This window comes from Jatropha curcas, chromosome 1, assembly GCF_041381405.1.
Source record: "Jatropha curcas cultivar XTBG-Jc1 chromosome 1, XTBG_Jcur_1.0, whole genome shotgun sequence".
Taxonomy (NCBI): domain Eukaryota; kingdom Viridiplantae; phylum Streptophyta; class Magnoliopsida; order Malpighiales; family Euphorbiaceae; genus Jatropha; species Jatropha curcas.
The window spans coordinates 32,366,681-32,393,563 of record NC_143151.1 but is presented as its reverse complement, the minus strand read 5'-3'; the positions used below and the strand labels follow the sequence as shown (position 1 = coordinate 32,393,563).

Sequence of the window (26,883 nt, the reverse complement as noted above, 5' to 3'; positions counted from 1 at the left end):
TATTTCTTTTTTCGAATTTCTCTTTTTTATGGGGTTTACCCATTCAAATGAACTCCAAAAACCCCATTACACGTTCCATTTGCCATTGCCGATAAAAATCATTGTAATAAAGTGCAATTGAAACAAGTCCCCAGGTTTGACGTAGGAAAAAAAAAGGGAAAACATATAATGGATGACAATATGCTCCAGTCAAAAATCATAAGAAAAACTATTGAAAATACACACACATACGGGGGTGAGGACAAAAAAAAACAAAAAACTACTTTTGCTGTTCCATAAATTAAATCACCATTCTGTGATGTCCAACCTTTTTTACACCTTTCTTTTTTTCACCTTTTATGAGGTAAGGGGAAAAAAAATCTAACATCTACTAAAACCTGCTACAACCTGAAAAGTAAAAAAAAAAAAAAAAAACATGTATATTTCGAATGGTTGGCTTGTACATGGGATAATATTTCTGCACCATCTATAAAATAAAAGTTCGGAAACTTTCTTCTGGTTGCAGCATTTGCATTAGGACCAATCATTCAGACAAGTCATCTTCTGCTTCACTATAATGGTCCATATCCTGGTCTCGAGCAACCCTATGCAGCCTTCCAAGGCCATCATCATCATCAGAGGCTCCATTCCTTGAATTCAGGGTATTAACCCTTGAATTTGGATTAACCTGAAAGCAACCAAGTCAAAAGCATTCAGGTAAATTAGAGATCGAATATCCAATGAGCATAAACTAATGATAACAACTTCATACCCCCATATCTCTGATTTCTATTGCAGCAGCAGTTGCCCTCCGCCTCACTGTCACTCTTGCTGGCACTGGAAAATGCTCAACTTCGTCTCCAGATCTTCCCTCAGCCCGCTTCTTTCTTAAATTGATCTTTGTGGGAAGAGGCTGCAGCATGATGTGTAGGATATGAAATGAGGAAGTCACACTGCTTATCAAACTTGAAGTGCACAAAAAATAAAAACAGAGTAGCGAAAAAATCCAGAACAAGTTCATACCACATAGCGAGCTGCTTCATCATCAAATGAAACAAGGAATGACGTCGGGTCATTAGCATCATCACCACGTACCTGTTTGAGGTGTTGAGAAGAAAATGCTCAGTAAGCAGTCGAATGTGATTTTCTAGACCAGAAAAGGAAAAGAAAAGATGAGGCACTTACATCCCAGTGGTACTCCCGAACCCAGTTATACGAGAGATCCTCACTTTCATCATACATATCCTTTGATAGCTGCCATAATAAGATAACAAATATGTAAACCAGTGATAAATATCTAACTAAAAGAAATAAAGTTTCAAAAGTTGTATCATATTCCAAATGTTTAGATTAAATGCATCTACCTCATTAGGAGAAGGGACCATGTATGCTAAAAATTTTTCAGATTTGGCCGGATCTGAGCCTGTTGCCACACAAGCTTTCATAACAGCCTGGAACAAAATATAAAAAATAAAAAGGGTAAAACATAATTTATCAGCAGTGAAATAAGCAATATTTTGCTCTGAAAATAACTTTAAACTTTCAGTGACATACAGTCACAGATTATATGTTTTATGAACAGCAATGATGCGAGAGTAAATTTTATTATCTGATTATGGCACATTTAATCTCATGGACCCATAGAATCAAGGGTCTTATATTGGTGAAATGAATCACATTCTAACACTCCACTTCTCAATTAGTGCTCCAATTTGTTCCATAAGTGAGTGGTGAACCTAGTCATCTTTATTACACTGCATGTTAGATTTGACTTATTTTGCTGCTCATGTTCAGTACACCTACTTACCTTTGATTCACAGGCATCACGAACAGATTGATCCAACTTACTATAAGTCTCTGAGTCAGCAGTAGGAGAATTATCAAATGTCACCATCACAAATTTATCTCCTTGCCTGCAAAAATAGCACCACAAACATCCAGTCAAAGTTCAACAGGAAGTTTCTGGGATGCAGCACAATCTACCATTAATAATTTTATAATTGAACAGGCCCCTGCCTCTGGTTGATGCAGGAACTCTTAAAATTGCATTCCAAAAATGCCATGAATAATTATATAAAGAAAAACATCATAAATTTCTTATAATATATTTTGGATGCACAATAAACAGGGCTGCAACTCCAGTGTATGTGATGATGGTCAAAAGCCCAGCTGCAAATAGAAGCTAGTTTTGTTAAAAGCAAAAGACTAGAAATTGTTCATTGTAATTAGGAAACAGATAAAAGATAAATTCTCAGATAGCCTAAAATATTATTCTATCATATTCAGAAACTTTTTGGTGCGTTAGAATATTAATCAAGTTTATTTGGAAGGAACATGCTACAAGGAAATGATTTAATTCCACTGAAGCACATTATAGAAAGCATCTGCCCCATACCGATCAAAATCAGGTAGCAATGGTAGAATCTCAACAGGCTTTAGCTTTTTATTGGTCGCATGGACAGGGGGTAACTTGCTGGCCTCAAATGATGCTTCAATTGCCTTGATTTGACTCTCCCTGAAAATAGCAGATATTCTCAGAATATAAAACAAAAAAAGGTTATGGTCATTATTTTTCTATTTTACAGTTTTTTTTCCAGAGGCAATTGAAATAGCACAAACCTATTATTAAGGTTCTCCAAAAGGTTACGGCCTACTTTCATTTCTCGCTTTTCTTTTGCTTGTTTTTCAGTAAGAGACTGCAAAATGCAAATGCATTTGATTAGAATACAGCTGCCAGCAAGCTGCCAAGTAAGTGACAGTAATGTAAGAAAAACCTACCTGTTTGGCCGAGTCCATGCTTAGAGAAGAAATGTATTGTGTTTTGACCAGCCAAGAAACACCTTTATCAGTGGGCCGTTCCTTTCTTTTGATGCCATCTCTTTTCACAGGGGTAACAGATTCATCGTCACGCAATAATTCCTCATCTTCTGGAGCAAGAGATGGTCTACCACTAGGACGACTAAAAAGATAAAAACATAATTAGGGCTATGTTGCTGCGTATAAAGTTTAAACTAATAAGACCTCTAAAGGGGAAAAGAAGAAAACAAAACAGGAAAAATAAAGATACAAATGGACATACTTGTAGACACTGAGATCAAGCAGGTCAAGAGGTATCCCAAGATCTGGCTCCACAAATAATTGGGGTTTATACATTTTCTCCAATGATGTTATTGTGTATTTTGTAAATCTGCAAATAGAAATATTGAGAATAGTCAGAAGAGTTTTCTAATGGAAGTAGAGCATTACATCTGAGAGTATCAAGAGAACATGGACAATAGAAATCATCATTTGAATAACTTCAATTCAAAAGCTCACAGAATAAGTGTCAACAAAAGTCAAATTTAGATGCCTGTGTAAGCTACAATAGAAGCTATTTAAACATTAAAAAGATAATAAAAATTAACTCCTAACACATCAAAAGCTAGAGTATCTATACTTGCTTCCACATCATCTACAGTTCAGAATTCCCAAATGAAGAGGCCATAAATTATTCATGGCACTGCTTCTTCAATTTGAGTTGCTTGTCTCCAATGTGGTCCTATATTTCACAAGCTTCTCCATAATTTTTTAATGGAATTGAAACAAGAATACCTAGTATTATGAGAGATCAGCTTGTTTCACGTCTTTCCTAATTCCAATTGGATGACCACTGGTGTCCCACCAATTTTTTCCGTTCCCAAAAATCTATTGTACAAGTCTCACCAATTTGACAGTTGATTTTCACACATTACCATCTCTTCTTAGTTCCTATTCATTAAGCTTCTTCACACTCAAAATCTAGCACAGAAAAATGCAGGAAGAAAAAGTTTTCATAATATTGTATGACTAATAAATACAGTAGCTATCGTCCCCTTACTCATGTCTCATTTAAAGTAGTTGTGCTATCTTCGACTTCATTCTTTACACCAATTCAAATGAGAATTGTTTTACAGAGGGTTGTAAGAAGACTATATCAATCTATTGTTGTGGTTCATTTGCTTTTAGACCATTATTACTCACTTGATATTGATCAATTCACTTTAGAATATAACCAAACAGTAAATTTATTTTCATTGAATTCATTGCAGTATTTTATTCTTCAATAAAGTTTCTGTTCCGTATCTTTTAACATGTTGCTGTAGATATAAGTGCCTAAAATCAATTTAGTTGAAAGGTAATCTGAAACTGGTTTATCTATTGCTAACAAACATGCACTGGTTGAAAGCATAAAATAAACCACATACTGCATTTACATACCGATCTTTATCTCTCTTCAAAGTCATAAGCTTTGGTTGAGCACTTGGATCAGGAAGTTCATTACGGAATCTTTGAGGTACAAGAGTAAAAATAGTGTCAGCATTGATATTAGGCGAGCAAAGCATTTATTCTAACATATGCAAGAATGCCATTTCAAACCAAAATATGACTCGCATGCTAAAAGATCACATTGGCAGAATTATAGTAAAATAGGAAAAGAAAATCAAAATTAGGCACAAGATTTATAATCAAGGAGTTTTACTTTCAAGGATGATCATACATTCAGAGGAGTATCCCACATTTATAAATTCAACCTGCAAAATTCTGACTGCCCATTTACACACAAAAAATTTTACAGTTTTTATCAGGTAATCCATAGTCATAGCATATAAATAACAGCTTCACATCATTCCAGAAGAACAAAAAATCAATTCAATATAAACGGAATTCTTAGTTCCCTAAGCTACCTTGACATACTAGTCTAAGCCCTGAAAATAACTAATTTCAAGAAACTCAATAAAATAATGAAACTTTCATGCATTTAGACCAAAGTCACCTACAGCCACCACAACCAAACTATCATTAGAGGTCTACATAAGTTAAAGTAGTGGAAAGAGTGGTTGGAAAACTATTGTTCAGTTTCTATTGAATCAATAATAACATGATTTGAAACTAACTCACGAAAGCTGGCTACTAAATATTAAAAGCCATATTTTAAGTTTATTTGCATGTTGCTTAAAGTAAGTGAACTAGTGTCAAAGCTTATGCAATGTCAAAAGACTCACTTCAATTTGCATAAGAACGTCGTTGGTTTCTTCAACCTATTTTCAATCCTTTCCCCACCCAATAATGGAGTGGCTCTCCTATCCCCCATTCTTGACCCAACAATGGAACCATGCCCCTTCTGAGAAGATAACATCTGGGTTTTTTGCAGAATAGTGTTCTGAGATTCTTTCAGCTGCTGTCTATGCTTCTCGTCTTGCCTTTGCTTCTCATACTCCCTCTTTTTCCTTAACCTCCTTTCCTCCTCTGTCTCCACCCTCCCTGACGGCCCATTCACCTTCTTGCCTCCAGGTGGAACTGGCAGCTTCTGTTGCTTTTGTTTAGCTAAATCACTATGATTGGAATGCCCATGTTCTCTCCTTTCCTTAGACACCATTCTATCCCTATCTAATCCACTGTCCTTTGGAGGAGGCGGGGGTGGGGAAGTGGGGGGTGGTGGGGGAGGTACTGAGGAACTAGGAGGAGAAGATGGAGGCGGGGGTGGTGGTGGCTGCATTGGCTGCTGCAATGTCTGATGGCCATACTGAGAATATTGTGAAGGCGGGTAGTACATAGAAGGAGGCGGTTGCTGTTGTTGTGCTGGTGCAGGTGGTGGAGGTGGAGGAGGGTAGGATGATTCTGGTGGCGGTGGAGGAGGGGCCGGCTGATAAGGATATTGTTGGTGAGGTGGTGGTGGTGGCGGTGGTTGTGGAGCACGCGGAGGAGGGTAATGTTGTGAGAAATTCTGCTGGGGGTAGTTTTGCGGGAATGTAGAAGAAGAAGCTGCTGCTGGAGGTGGTGCTGTAGCTGGTTGGGCCATTTGGTTGTAGTTTTGAGTGTACTGATTAGGTGGCCTCTGCTGTTGCTGCTGTGGTGGTTGTGTTGGAGGTGTTGGGAATGTGGATTGTGGAGGAAAAGGCCTGTAGGAAGCCATTATTAATCCCTAAACAACAAAAATAAAAATCTAGCCTTTGATCCTTATATAGACAGGCATTCACTCGCTACCCAATTCTTATTTGCAAGAACCACAAAACTAAATTCCCAATTCAATTGGGATTCTTTATCCTTGCTCTTTAATAAATCAATCAAAGAAATCCAATTACAAAGTTTTTCTATAACCAAGACTGAGTTACCATTCGCCAACTATTAGCTCCTCTAGCATATACCATACCAAATGCACTTAAAAACAACACCTCAAAATTCAACCGCGGAATCTCAACCACAACCTACTGAAACCCTAAGACTGAGAAAACCTCAATTGAATCACAGAGACTGTAGCTTTGGAAACGATACCCTAGGTTTAAGCTTACGAGAGATTTAATTTCAGGAATCTAATTGTACTCACTGCATGTGTATATGCACAAAAAAAGTAATACAGAGAAGGAAGAAGAGCTAATCAGACAAAGAGACGGTTGTTTATGTGTGCTTTACTCCAGTCGTAAACCGTAAAATACCTGGGGACGGGCTTTTTTTTAACTTATCGGCCAATTTCGGCCGAAAACAAGTTCTTTTTGCTGTTTTTGCATACATTTACAGATTTTCGGCAACTTGATTTAAAAATTTTTTTTATAACATCTAAGGCTAAAAGTCTTTATTTATTTATTTATTTATTTTTAGAAATGGGTAAAAGGCTAAAAATATAAAATGGATACAAATTTATTTGATATGAATATACAAAATTACATTTAGTCTTGTTAGTATTGATATGGATACAACTTTTCTATGAAGTTTGCAAATCCTATTAATATTGATATAATTTTTTTTAAGTATATTTAGTTTAATTTTAAATGAATTCCCATTTTATATCATACATGTACAAAAGTTATAAATCTTAAAAATTTCATATTTCGGCCTTTTCCAATAAGAATATAAAGATTTTTTTTTGTAAATACTCGTATAATATATCTATTATAAGTTTACTCTTAATCGATTTCTTAATCAATTAATAAAAATAAATTTTTTATTTAGAACTGAATGCTAGAATTTCAATATCACAAATTATTTTCCTCATTATTAAAAATTATTTATAAATTGGAAAATAAAATTTAAAGAATAAGTATAAACATTTGGTTCATCTGATAACCTAACAACTAGGTTTATAAGTTGTATTTAAACTTTTTAATGAGCAGTTAATAGCTAATAAAAATCTCAATTACTTTATAATTTGATCGTTTTGGAGTTTTTCCATATCGCCAACTAATTCATAATTATATGATATTAAAACTTTATTAATTTTATAAAAAAAATTTAGTAATAAAACTATTTTTAAAAAAATTAATATTTTTTATGATCATTCTATTTTTAATTATTTAAAAATAATAATTTTAAAAAATTTTTAAAATTAATTAATGAAACGACACGAAAATTTAATTTCGTAGAATTTTCATTTAAAAACTAAATTTTTATTCCAACCAATGAGATTATACCAGCTAGTATTTTATTATTACTAAACTGGACCCGTAAACCAATTCGATTTTTCAAAAACCAAGCGAAAAACTCGAAAACCAAGCAAATTGAGCCAAATCATAGAAATAGACCAAATCGGTTCGAATCGAACCGGAATGGTCTAGAAGCCCCAAGATTTTTTTTTTCTTTTGTTTTCTTTTCTTTTTTTCTTTTTCTTTTTTTTTTTTTTTTCTTTTCCTTCTTTTTTTTCCCCTTCTTCTTCCTTGCGCCAGCGCCATGCGCGCGACCTCCACTCCTCCTCTTCTTTTTCCGACCACCGAAGACCAGGCCGTGCCTCCTCGCCATCGCCTCCTCGCCGCAGCGATTTCGGCCTTCTTCCTCCCCTCTCTTTCTTTGCTGGCGTACGCAACAGGCGCAGGAGAGTCGCGACTTCCTTCGATCGGGAAATCGGGTCGAGCCTCCTGCTCCTTGACTTTCCAGCGACGCCGGCTTCTTTCTCGTCGACGAAGAAGCTCCGGTCCTGTCTCTCCTTCACTCTCTCCTTCACGTTTCGGCTGGCGTAGTGAACCAAAAAAAAAAAAAAAAAAGAAGCTGCGATCGCAACTCGCAGTTGCGTTATCTGCTCTCCTCTTCGATTTTCCGGCAAGACCCGCCACCAGCTAGCAGAACCAGCTCCTCCCTCGCTGTCATCTTTTTACCCCACGTCACTGTTCCTTCCTCCGGCCAAATTAGCGACGGCAGAATCGGACTTTGGTCATTGGAGCTGTTTCCGGTCACTTTTATCCAAAATATTCAGTTTTTTTCGGCATTTTCACAACTGGGTAAGCAATTTCCAACCTTTCTTTTAGTAATGTATGTTGTTTTTCGAATTTGATAGAAGGATTGAGCATAAATCAAAGTTTATGAAGGGATTTTTATTTCTAGCTTTTATTCATACTATTTTATTAGAGAAATTTAATTCTTCATACTAAATTTAGGCTATAACTAATTAATGAGCAATTTAGTACAATTAGGATCAACTTCTCAAGTAATGTTAAAAAATTACTTAGATGATTATTGTTATGAATCATGATATTGGAGGAAAAACTAGGTGCTAAGCTAATGTTGAACGAAATTCTAGGAGAAGTATTTATATTGTTATGCAATTGAAGCTATGAGTTGAATCCTTATAAAGTAAAGGTTAGATTATTGTTACTATTGCTTCCGCATTATTCTATTACTTGAACCTTGAGAATGATGGGATGAGAATTGATGCGATAACTAAATTTCTTGCCGAATGGCGAATTTGTTAGCATGTAGGTTGTAGGTTTGATTAGAAACTTGATTTTTTTTTGTATTAGTACAAGGAAAGAAAGACACGTATAAGTATATGCACCACTTATGAAGTATATTCATATAAGTGTGTAGGAAGAGTTTAAGCTTGAAGTTTTAAATGTCTAGGTACCAATGAAAAGATATGGAATAAGAATTAACGGTGAAAGTTAATTATGCACACATGCTTGTATGTGCATACATATGTATCCAATGACTGATAAATGATGTTATTTAGAATACGAATTAAGCTTGTGCAAGTTGTTATGGATGTTAAATGGCGATATTGTTATTTAAAGGAGGACGGGTATTCGATTTGATTGATTGCCCGACGGATGGGCTGTGTGTATTAATATATATATTATTGTGATATTTAAACAGGTAGATAGTCCTATTTTTAGGGGAGATGCTGCCGAAATTTCGATAGAACTTAGACTAGTTTTAAGTAATGACACAATTAATAAGTCTATTTAGATTAATTCTATAACTTAATAAATATTAAATAGAATGCTCTAACTATTTAATTATTTTCATTATTATTCATCGAATTATTCAATTATTTATTTATTTCCATTATTATAATTTATTTAATTGTTTGTTTATTCTTAATATTATTTATTTATTTATTATCTTTATTATTCATTTAATTATTTAAGTATTTAATTATTTTCATTGTTATTGTTTATTATTATCATTTATTTTATTGTTGTTATTTATTGTTAATGGTATTTATTTAATTATTTAATTGCATTTGAGAATGGATGTCTAATTGTGCATTGCATTACGGTGTTCAACTGATCAATATGTCTGCATTTGATTGCAATGTTTGATTAATTGTGTTGTGAAAATGCTATGCTTTGTTTGTGTGGAATTGGGATGAAGTGGACCACCATGGGTTTGTGAGGACGGTCTGTGATATGGATCTGGTTATGATATGATACTTGACCGTCGGCCGGGAAAATGGGAGATCGGCGCCCCCTTGTGCACCTGATGATATAGATTATATGGGAATTCACAGGATGGCTTCTTGTTGTTGCGCACCTGATAATCTAGATTTGATTGTAGCCCGCAGGGTGGTCTCCTGTTGTGAGCACTTGATGATCTAGATTGGATGGAGACCACCGGGTTGCCTCCTGTTGGTATAGAAAAGAAAAGAGAGAATGGAAAAACAATGAGAGGACTGGTCAGTGAGGATTAGACCAGTTGGCCGTATGGGGGATCGGCTCCCTGGTGCACATGTATGAGAGGGCGAGCCATGTGTGAGGACGGCTCGTTGGGGTTTCAGGTGGTGCCACTGACTAATTTCCACGTGATGTGATTATATGAAGATGTTTATGATTGTGAGTGCTAATGATATGCCATTTGTGTGACTGGCTGCGTGAGCATATAACTAGTCGGATGACTAGATTGATATGTTTACATATTTGTGTGACTGCGTGTGTTGTGCAATAATTATTACTCCTTAGAAAACTCACATGTCTTGTTTAAATTTTTCAGGAAGTAAGTTTCTCTTTAATTCAGTTAAGCTATGTTCCTTCGTCGCAGAGCTAGAAAGAAAATTTTCCTAGACCAATAAATATTTTTCTATGTATCTAGATGTATAAAAATCTATGTATATCTATTAGTTAGTGACTCCGCAGTTGTAAAATTTGTATATAATTAGTCGTGTATTAACATAGACAATATATTTATGTGAGCTCATATTAAATGTGGTGTATTGTTAATTGGGCCCAAACTATGGAATGTTGTAGCTAATAAATTGGGCCGAGATTTAATAAAATCTTGAGATTTATTTCCTACAAACATGGGCTGAATGTTTAATATTATATTGAGATAATAAATTTTTTGGTGTTTCAGGCTTACTACGGGCCTCGGGGGCCTTAAGCTTACCTGGGCCCTAGTGCCGGTCCGGCCCGCGGAAACGGGTCGTGACAATTAATATCTGCAATTATATAATAAATTAAACTAAAGAATAATATATTACTTTTAATATATATATATATATATATATATATATATATATATATATTGGTTATTTTATATTTTAACAGTGAATGCAACTAAAACTTACCAAAACATTAATGTTTATGAGCTAACGGCTACTAGTAACTAACCACCAATTATCAACTATCAACCGTTATGAACAGCTGAACTAAACAAGCTCTAAATATATATACAACATGATAATACACTTATTTTCAAATTTGTCTCATCCCAATATTACAAAGAAAAAAAAAACAAACAATTGTGTAATCAAATTGAAATATAAATATAGTAATGAATTGTGTCTCCTAAACTTTGGCAAGTTTTCTTAGTATTAATATTTTGTTCCACTTTAGATGTGGTCTTGATCTAAACAAATGATAACTGATGTAGTAATTAATATTTGTGTATCATAACTTTTGGCAAGTTTTCTTAATATTAACCTTACGTTCTATTTTAGATGGTATCTGTTAATAATTCTACATATTGACTAAATACTAAATTCATAAAGAGCACGTAGGAGTGACAAGTTAACTAGCTGACTAATTTGTTAGTTTTAACATTTTAGCACTGATTGGTTCAAGTTGAAGTCCAAGTAAACTCACATCACACATTTTTACATCATGGTTTATAACATCTTACCCAATTCGTCTTCACGTAAATATCGGTAGTATTTTAGAGTTTTTCTATCGACCACTAATTAGTTAAAACTCTATCGACCACTAATTAGTTTATATTTATATTACATTTGTACCGTATTAACTTTATAAACTAATTACTAATAAAATTATTTTATGTGATCATTTTTTTTTTTTTTTTTGGTGAAAGGAAGTCCCAAAGTTATTTGTATGAAACATAAAATACCAACATGGATGATTTCATCGATCCAGATTTAATATATTTGTGTTACACTCTCAAGTTTTAACTTTGCAAGAAACCTATTATATACTAAGAAACATACGTATTAGTATGTTGTAACTGTTACGGCCCAACAAGAGTTACATAGTTATGGGCCTCCTGTATCTTTTAAACTATCGTTTCTTGAAGTTGGCCTGTACAGCGACATTCATATTCTAAACCAAGTCTTGGATTCGACTGCCAAGTACTAATAATGTTAACTGTCAATTTTTGTGCTAAGAGAAAGCACAGCAAAACCTTTAAAAACAATAGAATAAGGAACAAAACCTACACATCACTTCTCATTCATGCCTTCTTCATTTTTCAATACATAATGCATAGCTTATATATAAGTAAGAACGACATTACAGCCTTCTATGGACCCAATATAAAAACCCTTCCATGGCAGGGTGGATAGTGGGCCAAAACATTTCCAAATATATTCCAGCCATCCATTCCTTGTTCGTGCTACTGATTTCTTAATTAGGGCGACATGCAGTCACAGTAGGCCCAACTTGCCTTGCTAGCTGAACAATTGGAGAAAAAAAAAAAATTGTTCCTGTATCAGTACATATATTTTTGTGTCCAAATTCATAAAAACATAGCAAAAAGTGCATTCCAGTAATTGAAAATATGGAAGCAACCTGAAAATAGGCCTCAAGCTTCTTTTTCAGTGCTGCATATTCTCTCTTGAGTTGTTGGAATGTCTTAAAACATCTGCTTGTTTACAAGAAAAATCCATATATTAGAAATGTTTTTGTGGCATCTAATTATAAAGGAAATTTAGGAAAGTGGGTCCAAAAAAAATCTTGGCACTTCATTGGAGGAGATTTCAAGAAAGAAAGTGCAGAATGGATAATTACCCTTCTCTATTTCCTGCTCTGCAATATTCCCTAAAGAGAGTGCACTCAGCTTTCACCTTTTTGGCTCCAATGCTACACCCAATAGAAAAGAATAGAAATAAATGGATTGTTGGTGCTAAAGCCAACATAGAATATACTTAAGTATGCCTTTAATAAATCTAATTATAATAATTGTTTCTTATTATTATTATTTTTTTCCCCACCAAATTACCTTGAGCTACTTCCCTTGAATTGATGCATAAGGCTATCTAACTTGTTAAAATCCAGAGGCTTCCTCTCCCTGCATATATAGACACAAGAAAATTGCTACTATCAATTATTACTTGTACTTATGGGACCAGAAAAATAGAAAAAAGAGAAGAAAGAAAAAGAAAAACTGCTGAAAAGAAGATTTTCAACTTACAATGCTTGTTCTATGTTAAGGATTAGTCTAGCTGAGTCCCTATAGTACAATGTCACAACTTCTTCCACAAAATTAGGATTAGCATCATCTTGGAGTTCCTCAAGCTGGAGGAATTGTTCATCAAGTAATCCCTGAAAAGATTCAGCCGATTTCAGATTTCCATCACAAGCATAAAAATAACAATTGAACGAGAAAGCTAGTTGAATATAAAGAATCCCACAAAGCATACATGTAAATAAATTATCATTATGTTCTTTCAGTGCATAAATGCATTCTGTCAAAAGCGTGCTAGTCTTCACTGTACTCTTATGGCACATGGATAAATTTGATGACTTGAAGCACATGCGGATTACTGGGCAATAACAAGTAGGGTAAAGTTATACAAATTCACGTGACTCAAAAAAATCAACCTTTACTGTTAGCAGTATAGTTCAACAAATCTCTTACATACACATCAGATAAATAATATCCTTTCCAATGCATAATTTCTGAATAATTTAGAACAAACTTTCTTTAGAAAATTTTAGAGTCATAAAAGATACTTTGCAACCTATCAAACAAAGGAAAGGAGATCAAGAAATAAAATAAAATTAAAAATATTTGAGAAGCGAAGACCTGATCAAAAAGAGACTGCCTTGAGAGTGCAACCTGCCTATGCATCTGGTTTATTTGAGAAAAGGATATATTAGATAAAGCAAGCAGAAAGAGAGAGAGAGGAAATGAAAGAGAGAACACTTGTAAGGCTTGAATGATAATGCAATATGGCAAAGGGCTTTATATAGTAGAGAAGAGAGAGACAGTCTACCAACTTTCTACCTAGAAAGAGCAAGAACTTAGTAAGAGAGGGACGGAGGTTCCAAATGCATGAGGACAAGTGTATTGCTAAGGAGAAAAGGGAGATTTTAGTATCTAAGCAATATTAATTTGGGTAATGGGGGATTAATTGGCATTCTGATTCTATTGGAAAGTAAAAACATCAAAATATTTTATTATTTCTATCAAATCTTGAGCTAAGTTACATGCAAATTCCTACTGTACTAAACTTTTTAAAAATAATATGTCTCAGGGTGTTTTATGCTCTTTCAAAACTGGATATTTCTGTCAATAGTTCTAAATAAAAAACGGTGTCAATTACCACAGCCAATTACCTCGAGTGAATAATTTTTACCATATTCCAAATTTTTGCTGCTTCTTTTCCAAACACCTCAAAAAGTTGCTCCATATATGTAAATATTAACTGAGAAATTATGTATTGACATGTTATTTATCCATAAATTTTCACAAGCTTTTCTAACGTATCCAACGCACTTTGATGCCATCAATTCCACTTTAGAAAAATCACATATACAATTACAAGCCAATTGCTGCTATATGTCTTTCATGTGCGTGTACATATATTCTCCACATTTACTTTTTTATAAGCTTCCAATATATGTTTCCTAAATGTTACTATATCCAAATATAAGAGCCAATAACATCCCAAACTTAATTAAATTCTTGGTATATCTTATTCTGATTTTGTTTAAATATGCAGCTCAGATCAATTAACAAAACAACATGCTTTTTCTAAATTTTAATGGGCATCGCATGAGGCAAAGAATTTGTCCTAGGAGAGTTGAAAGCTAGCCAGCATATATATGTAACTAACCAAATCCAAGGATTTGAAATTACATTTCTATTATAATTTCAGGATTTTTTTTTTTTTTTTGCTTCTACAGTTCGATGGTTGATGAGATTTTGTTCTTAAATATATCATTTCTTCTGAGCAATCTATCCTCGACACTATTGGCTCCCATAGATTATTAAAACAAGAACAGAACAAAAGGACAAGGAAAAGAGGAGACAGACTGATTCTATGAAAAAGACTATGTACGGACAAGCTTTACACTTTCAGTTTCTAATCAACTTCGATTATCACATTCTACAAGAAGATATATAGTTTAATAATCCACTCTCTGTACCTAATATAAAGGGTTTTATTTTCGTCTTCTTTTGAAATTACAAGCACTGAAGAATCTTAATTACTATATGTCATCCCATTCAAAAACAAAATTACTAAATTTCATCTTGCATTGCTATTTTACTGCATAAATGAATTTATAGTATAATAAATCTTTTAAAATGATATAATTATTTGGTGAGAGGCAATAGATATTATAGAATAACAAGTTGATTTCGACAATAAAGAAATGGCAGAATTGGCTGTGACCATTTACAATCACAGCCTCATTCCCCATCGCAGATTTTCGAACAAAGAACAGCATCAAGAAAATGGGTCCCGAATGCTACCATTCAATTTTACCATGACAAAAAGACTATGATGTGAAATCGACAGTATTTCACGTCAAATACTTCGTAGAATAAAAGACTTTTTTCATGCTAAGAAAGTCAGCCCTTCCCCTTTCGCAATTTTAAGGGTCACGTGCCATTTTTATTAACTTCACCTAGGGGCACACATGTATTAAACTAACGTGTCCTTGTATTTTCAAGTGGCTCAAAGTATATATACATATATTTTTCTACGAGATACTATGGTATAAAGGAATTGTTAGAATGCTGCAATTTCAAGCAGATTTACAAACTCAATACTACACTAGTACATGCTATAAAACCCATATATTTACACAAGTGAATGCAGACCAAATGATCAAACGATCATAAAACAAGAAAGATGTGACATTTCTTTTGATAAATTAGCAGCAAATCTTATGTCATTTACTATATAATGCTTTTCAGTTAAGGAAGCAAGAAAATAAATTAAAAGATATACTTGGTACACTTAAAGTACTAATTAATTATAAGTGAAAAGCATAAGTATGATGCCTATACCCTTTCCTTCAGAATTAAAAAATGAATACAGTAACAATTGTGAATCACATCAAATCAAATCAACATGCTTGATTAGCTATAAAAGGAAAAGACAGGAAAAAGATGTAAAGAAACAACAGTATATGTCCCCTTGAGAAAACCACAAGCCATGCAAGTTAAACTCAATGGAGTTAAATATAGATTTAGAAAGGGTCTTCAAGCTAGTGCCTTACACTAATAATCAGTTGTTTGCACCCAGGTTAAAACTATTTATCTGGAAAAACATAATTTTAGATGTTACTACGAAAAAAATAGTGTAGGAGTGCTAAGCAGTTCTGAAACTTTGGAATTAGTACAAGCTAAAAGTTCTTTAATAGTAGCGTTCAGTTATTACCTCAGCTACTTTTAAATTGAAAGGTTATGGATAATAAATGCATATGTATTAGGCTAAATGGAATCTTGTTAGAAGGGTTTTCTCAAGGAAAAATAAAAAATTAAATGGAAGCAAAGATCCTGCCATAAGTAAGGTATAGTGGGTGGAGAATATTAATAAGAATACAAACACCAACAAAAGGAGAATCGTAAGTGACCAAAAGAGGCAAAAAATAATGAACATTTAAAATACAAGAATAGACAAATTCCCAATGATGATTGACATCAGAACTCACATTGCAGGCAGTAGTCATGTCTTTCTCTATTTCTACCTGCAAATTCAGCAAAGATGTTAAAAGGGGAAGAAGTGTTTAGGAAGAGATTCTCCCTTTATTCCTCTGCCACGGCCAAAGTGAGAGAAGAAGAGATGTTTTACAGTGCCACAACATATTTTCTTTTGCAAATGTGTGGTCACATCTGCCCCTTTAGTAAAAGAGTTAAAAAGCTGAGGGTATGGGTGGGTTGAGTGGGATCAGAATATGATTTTGTGTTATTTTTTGGCATATTTCGCGATTCTCTTTTCCTATCACTATCTCCTATGTTGATAAGAATCCCACCCTGGACAATGATCAATCCCAGCTAGCAGGACTGAGTTTGCTCCTGAATTTATTTATCAAATCATGAAAAAAAATTTGCATCAGCAGATCAGTTATGACATGTTAGTTTGGTTGTTGCTTTTCCCAGCCAAAAGAGTGCAAAAACAAGATTTCTACATGTTAGTTTGACATCTCAAATACTAGCTGATCGTGTGTCTAGTCAGGCAAGGGGATTTTATACGACATTAGAGAACTGATTACAATTGACACCAATAATTTTGTAATTAAGATTCAATAAGTGGAGTTATCATAAAACTAACAATGCTTCGAATTTAAAGCCCATCCAATTGGCAATCAGTTTCATATTGAGATAAAAGCTTAGTTGTGATATGATAAAAAGCCATAATAATTCTCAGATGAACAGTTTATAGCTCAATCATTCAGTACTTCATTATCTTGATGCCACGGTTGCCATTCTATTGATAGAACATATTCATGCATCTACATACCGATCTAGATACAGCGCAAAATTATTTTATATTATCATATTGATACAAGTACCGTGTGGCTTTCCAACAATAAGCGAAAAGACAATAAATATAAACTGATAATATTCTTCTACCAAATGCTGCATCTAAAATCACAGAACGACAAACAACGATATTTCAGGCAGTCATATCAGTAGAAAAGCTGATTCCAATTCTAGATTGTCGCTAATAAAATTTATTTGATGGGCATTACTATAATGCTAGGTTCTCTTAGTATTTGAGAGGCAAACATTACCCAGAACACAGTTAGTGGTCAATGCGTCGATTAATGTTTGTTTAGCTCAAAGAGAAACACTAGCAACAAATAAATCAGCAAGTTTATTTTGAAAAATAGTTGATAAACTAACCCATGAGGAATGAATCTCGGAACAACAAGTTAAGGCAAAACTTAAAGCTTATGTAATCCAAGTCAGGCCAAACGGCATAGATTTGCAACACATTGTCTCTAAATGAGAGGTTAGCTAAGGGCTTTCATTATCAAATAATTAGCTGGCTGCTGGAGCTTCTCGAAAAAATCTCACTTTTTTCTCGTCAAGAATGTGCTTATGCGAATAATTTACAAACTTGTGGGCATTGATGCAATCATACAAGAAATTAGCTTTGAGGTTGCTTTCTTACCAACCTTTTCATAGATATTCTTCTTACAGCATCAATTCTGCTCATCTTCATAAGAATCATATTGCATGGTAGAAATTATCGAAAGCAGCAGCTCCACTATAGGCAGCTTTTGCTCACTGCCAAAATTTATCCAAATAAACTGAATAAATGAGACAGTGATCCTCGTATCTATCCTGAGAATGCAATAAACAAATAACCACAGAACCACCAAATTAATGATGACAAAACATCAAAGCAAGAAAAGTAAGGTTCGTAAACTTTGGAGGGCAAAACCATAATTGTTGCTCAGTGCATGGTGATCACGGTTTTTTGTGCTAATAAATAGATGATTTTTCACTTAGAAATCTGTTTACATGCGACATTCAAAAGTAATATGCCTAGGAAAGATTGTTTGTGCACAGATCGATTAGTTTCACAACATCAATGTGTACATGTACTTATGTTCATAGATAAGCAGATGATGGTTAATAATTACTGGTTACTAAATAAAACGGATTATGTTACACCTAAAGGGTAGGTGTTGGGAAAAATAAATAAATTCAACTAAAACAGAAGGAGAGTTTTTTTTTTTTTTTCCAATCTTTGGGTAGGAGTTGAATAAACACGAAACTAGAAAAGAGTAAAAGCTCCAATAATTTCTATAGTCTCTGGTTCACATACTGGCATTTTCCTGAAATTGAGCAGTAAATTTGCTGCATTATTCACTATATAGTCATGAAGCACGCCTACTTATGTTGTAAGGCACGAGTAACCTAATAGTTCTTTGCCAATAATAAGGTTATAACAAAACAATATGTTCAATCATCCCAAGCTGCAGGGAGACAAAAACCAGGTCTTGACGCAAAAGTAGCTCTTAAGATTCCTTTTGCATTTCCTCGCGACCCTCTATAAATTTTCTTGCTTCTGTTCTCATGATCCACTTGCACATTGTTTAGTTTCAGCTACAAGGTCAAAGCAATTTTTTTTTCTCATACTGAAGACTGTGGCAATGCATATGCTTCATTTCTTGATGAAAATTGATAGGAAGCAGTAATTGTATTTAGCCAATATATATATCCACCAGGTACATTGAACTACGGCATATAATGGGATTGGATGACCAACATATGGCAGATGCTAAATTTGGGCTAATACTGCAGTGATCGACAATCACTGGCGTCCTGGAGATAATGGCCAATGAATGTTTGGGAGCTAACCTTGACCATCTATTATGTAAAAGAATTGATGCGACATTTAATCTATATGGTTAGCTAATATTAACTATGTTCATAAATTATGAGACCCGCATCAAGTAATAATGCTTTAGCCAAATTACCTTATGATCAATGGCAAATTTTGCATAGGATCCACTAGATATGAGAGATATTTTAGAGAACTTATATAATGAAATGTCACTTCAGTTATTGTGAGATCCACTAAAATTTAACATTACTTAGTATTCTATTACTTTATACAGTCAGGAGTTAAATCTTTTATCCAATGATTCTATTCATGAGATCACCCACAATCTTTCACGCAAACTTTGTGAACCTGTCAGTTTAAATTTGAATGAGATGGGCGAGTCAATTAATAACAACTTAATCTTGTTTTTATCCATCCTTCAAACTGACACAAATAGCTTGGAACATGCAAAGTTCCAAAAGAATGCCCATCAATTTTAGATGTCCTTCATATCTCTCTGCCATCTCCTTCTCCAAGATAATCGATAATTATACTAAGAAAAACTGAATAATCTCATATAATTCCCAATTCCCTCATGTTGCCATTATCTACGGGAAAAACTTGAAACCTGGGATTTAAATATTTGACTTGTATCAGTTTGCTCTTGTAAATGATGGAACAGAACCTGACATACATTACATTTAGATCACTGTTTACCAACCTGATCATCTAAATGGCCTTCCCCACCACACCTCAAGTCATGGAGTAATGAATGGCATAACATTAGTTACCCTACCTATCTTTCATGTGATGTGGTTCATGTGAACGCAAATTCCACAGATAATCATTTGATTGATGTAACAACATAAAGTCCTATACACACACAATGGAGTATGCCCCAGTTTTCTGTCATCTACTCAAAAATAACAATTATTTGACTGGTCTATGCAGTACTGTGTTACAGGTTATGAAACTTTTTAACATAAAGTTTTCGTTTACTTTTCTTATCTCTTCCTTCTATCATGGCAAGGGACATTGTGCAACTACAAGAAAGTAGTGGCCTCAAGCAATTTCTTAGACACTTAATAATGTCAGGATAATAGTCCCAAGACTTTCAGACCTCCCTTTAACATCTTAAAAGTGCATAACCACCTGAAGTGAAGAAACAGAAGGTTACAGAACCCTTCAGGCTTCAGGCTAAAGTACAAGGACTAGGGTCAACTACACCAAGCCAAAAGGCAACAGCAACATATAAAAGCAAAAGAAATTTTCAGATTATTATTTATATTTATATTAAATGCAGTGTTCGAAAGAAAAATTAATTCCAGCAAGTATATCAATGTGGATACTTCTAGTAAGAAAAACTTACACTGTGAAGGTTAAAGAGGAGTCAAGCAGGTATTTAAATCATCGTACTTTCCATGCTAAGATACACAACTCTTCCAAGTTCCAACAATACAGCTTCCCCCTTTTCCCTTCTTGGTAACACAGATGGAGAGTTCATGAATTTTCCTTGCTGAGAATGACATTATAAAATAAATAAGGAAAATTGAACTACTAATCATTCGGCTAATGAATATTTCAGCAAACCTCATTGTATTCCATTTCAAGAAATCTTTCATTGAACAATCATACTTTCAACATAATCTGCAATTGAATAATGCAATAATTGCTTCACATTGGTTTTTACAGTGAAACCCATTGGAAAGTGAAATGGTCCAATCATCGAGCAAATAGCAGGCAAAAGACTATTAGTATTTGTTTCAATCAACAAAAGCGATCGAGTTTGCAAATACAGAGTCTACGAAACTAAAATCTCAAACGGCACATTGACGTATGAGATAGGCTCAGTTTTTGACTGTTTCGATCAAATTGATGGTCATGGTACCTTTATTTCTTTTGTTCGGTCTTTCAAGTTTCAAGGAGAGCAACTGAAAAGTAAATGAAGTTCCTATCGTGATTTTGTTCCATTTTGATTTGGTTTCTCTCAGATTCTTGTGAACGGAGTAGATAATTTTTTGGTATCCTCCGTTCACAAGGTTCGGACTAAATTCTACGGTGTTGAGTTGGCTCATTAAGAAAAGAGTATGTTATCTCTGGTTCCGGTGTTTGCTTAAAGTACAGGCTCAAATCCGAAATTTCGGCCGAAATCTAATTATAACTGTCCGTTTAATATATAAAATTTTTTAAAAAAACATAAAAATTAAAAAATATATATTTTGAGAATCGTTATACCTAATTGTTATTTATAAAAAGAAAAAAGAAAAAAAATCGAACCATAGGAATGCTCAAGGGCTTTTTCTTTTCTTTTTTTTTTTCCGCAGACCAGGTTCGCTCAAAAGGTTGACAGGGAGTTGAATCAACGGCGAGTAAGACAACAGACCAAACGAAAATGCGTAAACCTGAAAAATTACAGTATATATTATAGAACAATCACTGAAGAACAAATAATAATTTAAAAAAAAAAAAAGTTCCAAGGAGGAAGCTCGAAGAAGCTGACATGCAGGCACTTCATCATGCCCATTCAATTATTAATTCTTCTAGGTTAGAAAGAATAAATATATCAAACCTGACCATAAAAACTTGACTCTATCAAAGAGGAAAACAAGATTGATTCTACAGTGACGAGAGGTAAAAAAAAACCTAATGAAATACTAAAATACTGCTTCCTTTCTTCAATTCAAACTGCTTGTATAGGACTAGCTTTTCCCTGGCTCAACTCTGACCCGCTTACAGGAGCATTTGCATGAAACGCAGATTGCCTTGATGGCTCCCCAATTAATTTCAGGGAAAGCGGTGAAGGCTCTCTATGGCCTCTCTCAGTCTCTCCTATGCTAAGGTGAGACATGCCAACCAGTTCATCGACATTAACAGGCTCCTTGGCAAAGATTGGGACAGGCTTTAGGACCTTATGACCTGATGTCTCTACGCTCTTTACTTCTTCAAGAGTGGCAGTATTTGGAGGCCAACATGGATAAGGGATGGGCATATAAGCTGGGTAGAATCCAGGAACAAACTGTGGGAATTCATTCAGTTGAGGAACAATTGGTGTGAATTCACTTGAACTGGAAACAGTTTGCCTGAATTCACTAGATCCTGTTGCTGTTTCGTCAGATTCTTTAGCTGGTTCTTCAGATGTAGTTTCCATTGGTTCATATTCTGGTTTCAGAGAGAGGTTTAGCGAAGGCAATGAATTTGCATTATCAGTTTCCCCGACCTGACAAGACACTGACTCTTGTTCTTCTGGTACAGGCTGGGGTTCTGATGCCTGAGAAACAAATATGGAAATAAATTTCATCAAATTCCAAAGGATGATTGATAACACAACTGCAAAAAATATCTCCTTATCTAGTCTCAATACAGTGAAAAAAATCATAGAATACATAACATATTGCTCTGCACCAGCTTGTATATTTATATGAAGATCGCAGAGAACAAGATTTAAGGAAATTTTGATTAGCAACTACCATGCATAAAGTCAAACCCATAAGATCATTTCACTAGTTTTATGATGAAAGAGAAGCATGTCTTTCATTTTTTGCAGTAATTGCATCTATATGTGTTATACTATCTGGTAATGTGGCAAGACAAAAAGCAACAACCAGATTGAGCTAATACATGCAGAAGCAGGTAAATTATTTTCTTTCAAAAAAAAAAAGAAAAAAAAGAAACTTTGGGATTGCTAAATCACTGATGAAAAAAAAGCAACAAGACCAATAAATACAAAGAAGTGCGACAAACCATATCAGGAACCATGTCAAAAAGGCTGGAGCGTCTCTTTCTTCGTGTGGCATTGCTCTGGCGGATGAAATATTTTTGAGCATGGCTTGCTACCTGAGTAGGAGATCTAGACACCACATAGTTCCGAGCTATTCCGCGCCAATCTCCTTTCCCCAATTTCTGAAGACCAACTAAGAAAAGTCGATGCTCCTCTTCTGTCCAAGGGACACCTAAACTCCAATTGCAAACAAATAAGCAAGCAAATCCAAGAAGATCAATCAACAAACTTCGTGCACACCGCCACTGGATGACTATTATACTTTTCACTAAATAATCATGAGAATATCAAACTTGGGAAATGCAGCACATTATATGATTTCTGATTTGTGAAAAGCATGTCAATTTATGAAGTAGATCAAAACAATGACACCTCCTCAAATCCAAAAAGACAATGAAAAATTGATGCTGAGAGATTAAATGATTGAACTATGTATAATTAGTTTGAAAGGGTGGTAACGGAACCACTAGTTTTACTGAAGCAAAAAATTGGATGAAAAAGCCAGACCTGAACTTCACAATTCCAATTAGATATTAATCTAATCACAATCCAAATCTACAGTAAAAAATTGGAACCATGGGGCTCATTTCGTTACATGCATAACATTGAATGAAAAGGAAGGGAAAATAAATGTTTTCACAGAAATCACCTTAAAATGCAGAGCTTAATTCCAATCAAATAGTTGCTCCTATTTGGTAGAAAATTCAGTTGGAGTGCATGTCTGCCAATTGACCCAACAGTAAAATGAATACATTTGCATGTAATTTAATGCAATCCAACAATCTAAGTGCAAAATGCATAGCAGTTCCAACTTCCAATAAAGATTAGATAGCAATGGAATTCCATAAATAAAAAGAGAAGTGCATTTTTCCTTTTGGTAAATTACAATGAGCAAAATTCCACATCAGGTCGTTCAAAGAAAGAAAGCATTCCTCACAATTATGAAGAAACATAATAACTGGTAAAGTTCAATACATCCGGTCTTCAGTATCAACTAATATCGAACTCTGATATTTCTGAACTTAACCCATATAGCAAGAATCGTTAAACTATCTGGGATGACAAACACATTCCAGAAATAGATCCAAAAAGCATATTTGACTATGTGAAGTATTAACAAGGATAGGAAACAGAGTCAGTATCTTTCACAAAAATATGAATCGATTTTTGAGGATGCTGGAAAACAGGAAGAAAAGGCTAATAAATTATTCACAATTCAAGGGGAAATGTGGGCACTGTCATCATTCCCATTTTTCCTTCTCCATTGCTCTGTTTTCTCTCTACCCAAATGATCTTTCAACATCATTTTGAATTGAGCAAATTCCAAGTTAAGCAACATCCTAAACTTTTCCCATATAATTTACAAAGGACTACGCATCGTCATGTCACAGAAACTTTGCAATGCAAATTGCCCAAAAAAAAAAAAAAACGTAATTTCTGAATCAGACCAAACTTATATTTTAACTTGATAAAACTAAAAACAATAACTCCTGCACAAAACAAGATAAGAAAAAGGCAGAAAAAAAAAAGCCAGTATGGCCAAAACAGTAAACTCTTATCAGAGGGCCTAAGCAAGGGAATATTTTAGCAAACTCCAGAGAATGGCATTTTCATAACTAATTGGGAATCATGTCTATGCACTTTTATTGTAGGAACAAGATATAATATAAACTTAAAAGATGAGATCTTTTCGTCTATATATTAATATGCGGTGCATACGGAACAAACGAACACCGCCAATTATATCCGATAACAATAAAATCATTTCAAATATCACAAATTTAAAATTAAAAGCTAGAAAATATGGATGAAATATGAGTGATCATTAACAGGCAGAATTTACAATTATTAATAACATAAAATCTCTTACCTTATCCACCCGTCACTATAAAACAAGTAGCTTCATGATCACCAAAAACAAAATTAAAGACCAAAAATCAATACCAACAAATATACAATGAACAGGATATTGTTCGACTTCATCCAAGATCAACAGACTCTTTGGGGAAAAAAAAATCAATGATAAAGATAAGTCATAATATAAACTGTAAAGCAGATAAAAAAAAATGACCATATAACTTTTCTCTTTTTGCCGCGGAAAAATCATTAGAAATTTAGAAGCTAACCTTTCTTTCTCTCTCCGCGTCGATTGGTGGAGCAGCTAGCATGAGCCGGGTCATCAGACAAGTATCCCTCCGGTACGTTACCGGAATCTCGAACATGATCCGACAATGGAGAGTCAGGATTGGGTGAAGCGGCAGCTGATGATGAGGAATGGTAGTGCGCCGACAAGTTACTCATACTCGCACTCTTCTTAATAATGGAGCCATCGGTGAGTCTGACCCCGAAGAGCCTCACTCCGGATAGTGACGAAGCCGAAGATGACGACGCGCCGGAGGAGCGCGTGGGACAAGTCCGGGAGTTGTGTCCGTTGTTGCTGCAATGCGAGCACCGTCGAGTCATGGTGAATGGCTCGGCCGAATCACCACCGAGTTAACCGGAGCAAAGGTGATAAGAAGAAACAGCTAACCAGATAAATTTAGAAGTTTATAAATAGAGAAACCTTTAATCAGAGGATGAAGAGAGAGCGAAGGAGAGGTTGCATGGAAAGAGAGGAGATTAAGGAGGGGGATTTATTTTGGGAGAGAGAGGTCAGGGGTAATGTAGGCATTTCACCTTTCGTGCAAATTTGGAGGGGATTTGAGGGAGAGCCATGGATCGTTCGTTGGTTTAGTCGTGGATTGACGTTTTTGTCCTTCCAATTAAAGAACTATGGTCTGAATTACCAAAATGATTAAAAAGTATGTATAACAGTAAGTTTTTCACTAACATAGCATTAACTATAATGATTTTTTAAAAAATTATCTTTTACTTTTAATTATTATTTATCAATCACAATAACTAAATCATATTAGCAATAAAATCTTTTAATAAATAGAAAGTCCTCTAACAATAATTATTATTTATCACGTTAAAGTATATTTTAATGACAGGCGTACGTATAAGTACAATCTAATAATAATATATTCAGGTTGAAATTCTTTTTCTTCCTTAATGCTAAAATTAATAATTAATATTTGAGATCGGTGATGATTAAATCAAATTAATAATTTGTAAAAATATATTAATCCTGTGTTATATGACAAAAGCTCCTGTTGTTACCTGGAAAAAAATAAAAAAAAGGAAAGGTTTATTAATAGGTTATTTAGTAAAGAACTTAAAAACGTGGAAGTAGTACCTTCCTTTGAAAGACGTGTTATAAATGCTTTGCAAATTGAAATGAAATTAAATTGACAAGTGTATCAAAAAGAACAAACTTTCTTTGTATTAGGACAAAGTTGTGCCTTTGCAACAACTTAATTGATTCTTATCCTCAACAAATTGATTCTCTTTGTTTGCAACACAGATTGTGTTGATTTATATTTCTTTTTTTTTTTATTGAAATAAGTTATTATATTTAAAAAAATAAATAAATAAACAACTAATATCAACGGAATTAATTACCACTAAAGAACAAGCAATATTTTTTTATTGTATAAATCTTTTGTATCCGAATCCTATTAACAGAGACCGACTAAATTTGACTCAAAGATTAGTCCTCCCGGCAAGTGTGTATAGTGGAACTGAACCCAAAAGCTCTTTTTACATGCCCAGTCTACGTCGCCAACTGAACCACAATTCATATATAAGCAATATCTCTTTTTTATTTTGCTGTTGCTAAATTGAATCAAGGTATATTGATCTCAAATTCAACGTTTGAATTCAATTTAAAACATTGAGTTTGAAGAGTTTAAACTCAATTCATTTATAGTTTATAGTCCAAAAAAGAATCGTGAGGATTGGATCACAGAATATGTTTAGCAATATTAGCTCTTTTTAGTAGCGCTTATATAGTTGATAACTCTTTATAAAACTGTTTAGTTCAGTAAAAATAGTTGCGTGAACAATGGATATAATTGTCAAAAAAAAATCTAATTAATCTTTGTGAAAAAGTTAAAATGATTAATCTTTCATAAAAAGTTTCATTAACTTTTAAAAATTAATTATAAATATAATTAATATAAATAGAATTTTAACTTAGATAAAAAAAAATAGTATAAACAATTTCGAACCTGTTGCGGAACAGGTTCATAATAATAACAAAATATAATATTTCACCTGG

General features: G+C 34.0%; 3 protein-coding genes and 1 long non-coding RNA gene across 6 annotated transcripts; 1 reads left to right on the top strand and 3 right to left on the bottom strand.

Annotated features, from left to right (window-relative positions):
• Positions 1-249: 249 nt before the first annotated feature.
• On the bottom strand, positions 250-6,479 carry ELF7 (hydroxyproline-rich glycoprotein family protein). Its single transcript, XM_037639472.2, has 12 exons — positions 5,001-6,479; positions 4,216-4,284; positions 3,059-3,166; positions 2,758-2,938; positions 2,599-2,675; positions 2,375-2,494; positions 1,787-1,892; positions 1,344-1,430; positions 1,165-1,233; positions 1,003-1,074; positions 752-892; positions 250-667 (listed from the first exon to the last, which is right to left on the bottom strand). The coding sequence occupies exons 1-12, from the start codon at positions 5,909-5,911 to the stop codon at positions 524-526; spliced, it is 2,085 nt and encodes a 694-aa protein (XP_037495400.1). The 5' UTR covers positions 5,912-6,479; the 3' UTR covers positions 250-523.
• A 918-nt stretch (positions 6,480-7,397) lies between these two features.
• LOC149499402 (uncharacterized) lies at positions 7,398-10,497 on the top strand. The gene is made up of 2 exons (XR_016318847.1): positions 7,398-8,204; positions 10,192-10,497. It is a non-coding gene; the product is annotated as an uncharacterized LOC149499402 (long non-coding RNA).
• A 1,352-nt stretch (positions 10,498-11,849) lies between these two features.
• Positions 11,850-16,467, bottom strand: AHP4 (HPT phosphotransmitter 4). 3 transcript variants are annotated; one of them, XM_037639476.2, is made up of 6 exons: positions 16,317-16,467; positions 12,841-12,971; positions 12,649-12,717; positions 12,438-12,509; positions 12,219-12,291; positions 11,850-12,101 (listed from the first exon to the last, which is right to left on the bottom strand). In XM_037639476.2, exons 1-6 carry the CDS (start codon positions 16,332-16,334, stop codon positions 12,054-12,056), a joined length of 411 nt encoding a protein of 136 aa, XP_037495404.1. In that variant the 5' UTR covers positions 16,335-16,467; the 3' UTR covers positions 11,850-12,053. The 3 variants fall into 3 exon arrangements, with proteins under 3 accessions (XP_037495404.1, XP_020533847.1, XP_020533848.1); XM_020678188.3 differs by lacking the exon at positions 16,317-16,467 and adding an exon at positions 13,456-13,607; XM_020678189.3 differs by lacking the exon at positions 16,317-16,467 and adding an exon at positions 13,070-13,192.
• A 4,873-nt stretch (positions 16,468-21,340) lies between these two features.
• LOC105631543 (Homeodomain-like superfamily protein) lies at positions 21,341-25,343 on the bottom strand. The gene is made up of 3 exons (XM_012213694.4): positions 24,848-25,343; positions 22,685-22,893; positions 21,341-22,211 (listed from the first exon to the last, which is right to left on the bottom strand). The coding sequence occupies exons 1-3, from the start codon at positions 25,182-25,184 to the stop codon at positions 21,624-21,626; spliced, it is 1,134 nt and encodes a 377-aa protein (XP_012069084.1). The 5' UTR covers positions 25,185-25,343; the 3' UTR covers positions 21,341-21,623.
• Positions 25,344-26,883: the final 1,540 nt, after the last annotated feature.

Bases quoted from the DNA above. Each gene is read 5' to 3' on its own strand.
- ELF7 (XM_037639472.2), bottom strand. From the start codon at position 5,911: ATGGCTTCCTACAGGCCTTTTCCTCCACAATCCACATTCCCAACACCT. The intron at 4,285-5,000 runs GTGAGTCTTTTG...TGTACCTCAAAG, and splicing joins ACGTTCTTATGCAAATTGAA to ATTCCGTAATGAACTTCCTG. The intron at 668-751 runs GTATGAAGTTGT...GGTTGCTTTCAG, and splicing joins TAGAAATCAGAGATATGGGG to GTTAATCCAAATTCAAGGGT.
- AHP4 (XM_020678188.3), bottom strand. From the start codon at position 13,500: ATGCATAGGCAGGTTGCACTCTCAAGGCAGTCTCTTTTTGATCAG. The intron at 12,510-12,648 runs GTAATTTGGTGG...TATTGGGTGTAG, and splicing joins TTCAAGGGAAGTAGCTCAAG to CATTGGAGCCAAAAAGGTGA. The intron at 12,102-12,218 runs GTTGCTTCCATA...CCAATTGTTCAG, and splicing joins AGCTTGAGGCCTATTTTCAG to CTAGCAAGGCAAGTTGGGCC.
- LOC105631543 (XM_012213694.4), bottom strand. From the start codon at position 25,184: ATGACTCGACGGTGCTCGCATTGCAGCAACAACGGACACAACTCCCGG. The intron at 22,894-24,847 runs GTTAGCTTCTAA...ATTGGAGTTTAG, and splicing joins ACGCGGAGAGAGAAAGAAAG to GTGTCCCTTGGACAGAAGAG. The intron at 22,212-22,684 runs GTTTGTCGCACT...TTTGTTTCTCAG, and splicing joins TTGACATGGTTCCTGATATG to GCATCAGAACCCCAGCCTGT.